This window comes from Petaurus breviceps, unplaced genomic scaffold (assembly GCF_028583685.1).
Source record: "Petaurus breviceps papuanus isolate PSGF00001 unplaced genomic scaffold, PetGlider_PUasm1.0 90281, whole genome shotgun sequence".
Classification (NCBI taxonomy): domain Eukaryota; kingdom Metazoa; phylum Chordata; class Mammalia; order Diprotodontia; family Petauridae; genus Petaurus; species Petaurus breviceps.
This window is the reverse complement of record NW_027187205.1, coordinates 201464-207463: the sequence shown is the minus strand read 5'-3', so window position 1 is coordinate 207463 and position 6000 is coordinate 201464. Positions and strand designations below refer to the sequence as shown.

Genomic DNA, 6000 nt, shown 5'->3' with positions numbered 1-6000 from the left:
CTCTCTCTCTCTCTCTCTCTCTCTCTCTCTCTCTCTCTCTCTCTCTCTCTCTCTCTCTCTCTCTCTCTCTCTCAATGCAGCAACCTGCCTTTAACCAAAGGTAATCTTCTGTTTTATCAGCCACTTCACTCTGATTATCAGTGACATCACATCTGCCAAGGATACAATAAACGGCTCTTTTGTAAGGGTCGGTGTTGTTTCTAAGGGCACGTCGATAATGGAGACGCAGTTTATTTTCAGTGGCAGGGGATAATCTAAAGATTTAAAAATGGACAAATTCATATTAACTCATGAGAAAATGCCTGAGAGTATTTGAGAATAACCCAAATTAATCCAACTTGAGTACTTCAATAAGAATAAAGCAGGGCTTTTGAGAATCTAAAAGAATGTTCAAACAGAACTTTTCACATAGCTATCTAAATGAAAACCTCTGAGAAAGTGCTTTAGGCTCCCGCAATGTACAAACATATGGAGCCCTAGAAGGGTATCCAATTCTACACTAGGGAAGCACAATTTCTTGTTCATCTTTGCAGAGTGGAAACAGTTTCAATTATGGGACTGGTGATGGTCTGTGCATTTACTGTCCCAGGTCCAGCCTTGTTAAAGCCGGTTGTCACTAGAAGGCTGGGCATGACATAAAATCACAGCAACTCATTAAATGGCCTTCCAAGTTAGGGAGGGAATGCAATCTGCATGAACCTACTGAATACTCAGACCCATAAATCACAAATCCTTGGAAGCCTGCAGTATTCAGTTGAAAAAACCTTTATTAAGTATCTGAGTTACAGCAGGCTCTGAGTTGGCTGATGGGGAAACAAAGGAAAAAAAATCAAACTTATTGCTCTCACAGAGGCAGGTACTAATAATACACCAAAAACTAATAAAACCAACATAAATACCAACATTTAGCATTCCCATAGTGTCCAGGAATTTAACAAATACCTGTTGAACTGATCTGACTGTCATATAGAAGTACTATTGAACATTTATTATCTAGTCTCCAATTTACCAACATAGCAAACAATATTTTTGAAGGCAATAGACTAGTCAATCAACTCGTAGCTCATAAATAAAATGCAACAGAATACAAATATCATTGCAAAGTACCTTTCTTAACCATGGGTTAATGGTAAGAATGAATCATGCTGGCACAGTGAGTAAGAGCACCGGCCCCAGAGTCGGGATGACCTGGGATTGAATCCGGGATCAGATACTTAGCACCACACCCAGAAATAACTGGCCGTGTAACCCTGAGCAAGTTACTTAACCCCAATTGCTTATGAAAAAAAAAAAGAATGAATCACGCTCCTCTCCAACAGCTCTTTCACTACCATACACAAAGGAGCTATTTCTCCAGAATGACGCAAATCACAAGCCCTGCATGTGTTGGAATGTGGTCTTCAAGAACTGCTAGGGTTAAAAAAAATTTAGCACCTGGTGGCCAACCACCTAATGAACTTAACTAGGTTGATCCCAGGATGACAAATATACAGGTGCTAGGCACACAGAGATTCTGCAGGACCTCCCAAAGCTTGCTCTCCACTTGTGCAGTCTGAGGATCAGGGTCACCTCCAAGCCACACTGAAGCAGCAGGGAACTGGAGTAGAGGTTGTCCTTCACCATCAGTGTTACAACCAGATTTAATATCAAACCCAATTATGATTTTATACATGTTCAAAATTTTTTTTAAAACATGAGTTTATTTCTAGTCACATAAAGGCAAAGGAACCTACATACAGTACACAACTCAGACTTTCTATTTCTACAACTTAATTCCTTCTGGATACCCTTTATCTTGCTCAACATACCTTCTATCCTTGCTGTGCATATATTCTTGGAACCAAGTTTTAAATTCTCCCAGCTGATGCTGGGCTCGATTAACCACTTGTGAAGCTGCAACTAAATCCCCACAGCGCATGCAGTAATAAATCAATGCCCAAACAGGATGTCCTTCCACTTCTCCATCCTAATAAAGGAAAATATTTTAAAAACAGAAACTCGCAAAGCATTTAGTTGGTTACAAAGCATTTCTTATGTACACACACACACGCACACACGTTATAATCTAAAATTGGGGATATCCAATCTTGTTATCGTTCTATTTATATATAACTACATTAAATGTACATAAAAATTTTTTTTCAGCGTTAAATGCAGAATAAACAAAATCTTTGAAATCCACTGACCAATGACTCAAAAGACCTGGGTTTGAGTTCTGACTTAAATATTTAAGATTTGTGCCCATAGCTTACTTGTTTTCAGCTTCAGTTTCCCCATCTCTAAAATGAAGGTCCCCACTACTTGCACTGCCAATTCAGGGGGTAGATGGATTCAAGCAAAAGGCTTTTTAAAGCACAGTGCCCATGTGAGTTATTAGTAAAGTTTATTCTTTACAGTATTATTTAAATCCATAAGGCAGATGAGCCCTATGCCAACAGTCTAAGGATTATTTTTCTTTAAAAAAAATTATTGGTGTCATTTGTTTTTCTATCACTGTCATTCCTAGAAATCCTCTTACACAATGTACAGACTGAACCATGCCTCCCCCCAATATGATAAAGCAATTAAGCCAAAAGGATCAATACAGTGAGATCTGCCAATGCATAAAACATTCTGTCTTTAAAGTTCCCCACCTCTCTGTTGTGACAAGGAGAAATGGTGTTCTTTAAAGCTATCCCTGGTGTTTCAGTTGTTCAAGAATCTTTTCATTTCCACTGCAGCAGTCAAGTATGCTGTTCTTTTGGTTCTGTTATTAGCCTCTATAACAGTTCATATAAATCTTCTCATGTTTTTCTGAATTACTCATATTTTTCATTTTTACTGTACTAAAATATTTCATTACATTCATCTACTAACTGTTTTTCGGCCATTCTCCAATTAATGGACACTCATTTTGTTTCTAGTTCTTTGTTACTACACTAAAGAGTGTTGCTATGAATATTTTGGTATATGTTAAACCATTACTTCTACCATTACTTCTATGTTTGGCCTCCTTGGGGAGAAATACTCAGTGGGATCACTGAGTCAAAAGGTATGTATAGTTTAATCACTTTGGGAGTATAATTCTAAATTAATATCCAGTGGTTCTTCAAATGCTCTGATATTATGTAAGACTGGAATAAAGTAACTGTATTCCTTTGGACAGTGGTTATTATAAATCGTATCCCAGAGTCATATGACATTTGAGAAAACCAGGCAGAGAATTAAAGTGAGGAAGAATAGCACTGAGAGAGACAGAGACAGAGAGAGACAGAAAGAAGAGGAAGAGAACTGGTAAAAATCATACTGGTAACCTCTAGCACTGCATGTGCTTCTGGCCACATATTCTTCACTGGAAATAGAGCCAGAAGACTTGGGTCCTACTACTGGCATTATGCACAAACTATTGCCTAATTTTTTAAGGACTCACTTTCTTCAACAGTAACACGAAAAGTGGGGAGGGGAAGAGCTTGGGTTAAATGCCCTTAACCTTCTTTCCAGCTCTAAAATCTTGTGCTGAACTACAGTGGGGATTACAATGAACCACTTGGAAACCACTGCATTCTGGGCAAATATGTTTTTTTGGCTCTGGGGTGTTGTAGTGAAATATGAGCATTTTGTGGAGTATCTCAGGTCCATGTCAAGTCTAAAATTCCAAACTTGGTTGGAATGTGTAAGATAGAGAGGTATGAACTTCTTGTGTGTTTTAGGAGGTCTAACACCTAAATTAACTTTTTATGAAAATAAAATGAATAACTGTTTTATGAAAAAGTTAAATATGCTAAAATGTATTTTGAACTTTAATACATGTTTAAAAAAAAAAACTTCTTTCCCTAAAACAGCAGGTATTCTCTTGTTTTCCCCTTCAATCTTATCAAGGTAACAATAGAAAAGATAAATATAGGTTATTACATAATACGGTTTAAATAAAATCATTAGAGGATGCTAGTGTGGGGAAGAAATAAAATAAATTTAACGTACCTGAAGTCCTGGAAGAGGTGCTGGGAGTTTGATATTAAGAAAACTTCGAACCAGCTGGTAAGTTCCAGGCACACCACCCAACTGGGCTTGATGAAGATTTCCGAAAACAGTAACAAGTGTATAATTTTTGTAACTAGGAAAAAGTTATTAAAAAATAGCCCAAAGTTAAAGATATTCCTTTTTTAAGACATGTGAAATAATGAATGTCACAGAAGATATGGCACCATCAAGGACAATGGATCCCGGGGGGATGGGGGAGAGGATAAGAATGATACAATTGCTGCCTTTAAATGCTTCAAGATAGAATAAAATTGCTCCAAAGGGCAGAACTAGGACAAATTATAATAAGAAGATAGATTTTGGCTCAAAATAAGAAAGAATTTCTAAAATCAGAACTATCCAATATGAAATGGGCTGCATTATAAAATAATGAACTCTCCCTCCTCCAACCACTGAAAATATCTAGACAAAGGATGAAAGGCCACTAGCCTTGATAGCAATGGTATAGAAAAGATTTCTGTTCTGGGTAGAAAGTTTAACTGGATGGTTGCTGGGATTCCTTCTCATGCCGAAATTCTAGGATACCCCCAGGTGCCTTGCAGAGGGGATAAATGTTGAAGAAAATGCTTAATTTTTGCAGGGGTAATAAATAACTTATAGTTAGTCACTGGAAGACACCTGACCAAAAAAATCTACTTTGCCATCTACTGCAAAAATTAATTTCACAAAATTATACTCATACTATTATCATTTTAGATATTTAATTTTAAAGTACTATTATCCTAAATATTTCATTTGGCCTTGATTAGTCTTGCAAAAGGTTATAACAAAGTAAGAATAAATTCCTTACAAGATCACAATCAAACAACTACTAGGTAAAACAAGATACAGTTTTAAAAGAAATTGTAAATAGTTCCCAGGTATCTTCAAGAAGTTCAATTAAAGAGATTAATAAAGCAAAGGGGAGAAACAAGCAAAAGAAATGAGAAACAGGATCTCATTAGCAAAGTTACAGAAATAGACTGGTACTGTTTTAAAAGCTTTTAGGCAAACAGGAGAGATATGATGAGAGAATCCCAGTACAGATGTAAAGGGCTTAGGTTCTATGTGAAAAAGCAGAGCCATAGTGGTCAGATGCTTCACCAAACACACCAAAAGATTCCCTGAAAAGAGTTTTCAAGCCCTGTATATAAGCCTGCTATAAAATCCTTTAGTACCATCTTTTGCAAGTCCACAGAAAAACAAATACTGTGAGCACCCGTTAAGATATATGTGACTCAAGGACAAATATATTGCAACACTTGAAATTTAAACTTAATTTGAATTCCCTCCCCTCCCATTCAAAATCTTGCTTATATATTGAATCTGTCACTACGGAGGAGACATTTTAATAGTTATACATTTTAGATAGCAAGATGGTATGGAATCAATCAAAACAGGCAATTATTAGCCATTATTACTTTGCTGAATATTGTAGGGGAAAAGAGAAGAAATATACAAAAAACATACTGATATTTCAAAAAAAATTCAACTACAGCTTCAGGAAAGATTTTGGATATAAATCCTTTCACAAAAAGTCATAAGGAATTTTATATAAATTTGCTAAATGTAGCATTGCATGCCAGAATACAGCGATTTTATCTAATGCACTGGATGTGTTTATCTTATTTATCCATGGTATAACAAATAAATTATTCGTTTTAAAAACCATTATGCTATAATGGCTCTGAATTAATGCACAGCTCTTCACAGGAAAATATTATGACTTCTTAATAGATATCATTTTATATGGAGTGGATGCACAGAAAACAATATTGTAAGGCAGCAGCCACCAGCCTACATGGCCTGGTGGCAAAGTATTGCAATTTTGCAAGGATATTCAACTCAGCAGCCTTCTCTTCTTGAGCCAGCAGGGAGAAGCACAGTACTCTCTCTCTGAAATAAGGAAGATTTGTTGCAACACTTATGGCAACCCCTGCTGGCTAATTCAGAGCTGAATTGAATGTCCTCAATGAAGGATGAATGGCACAACCTCCTATT

General features: G+C 36.5%; 1 protein-coding gene across 5 annotated transcripts in view; it reads right to left on the bottom strand.

Moving 5' to 3' along the window:
- The window catches only part of NUP93 (nucleoporin 93), a 130901-nt gene that overhangs the window by 16950 nt on the left and 107951 nt on the right, over nt 1-6000 (bottom strand). For all 5 annotated transcript variants that reach the window (XM_069107771.1, XM_069107772.1, XM_069107775.1 and 2 more), the window contains 3 exons: nt 3961-4093; nt 1809-1966; nt 89-254 (listed from right to left, as the gene is read on the bottom strand). In XM_069107771.1, the coding sequence (XP_068963872.1) occupies nt 89-254; nt 1809-1966; nt 3961-4093 (457 nt within the window). The remainder of the gene's footprint in view (nt 1-88; nt 255-1808; nt 1967-3960; nt 4094-6000) is intronic.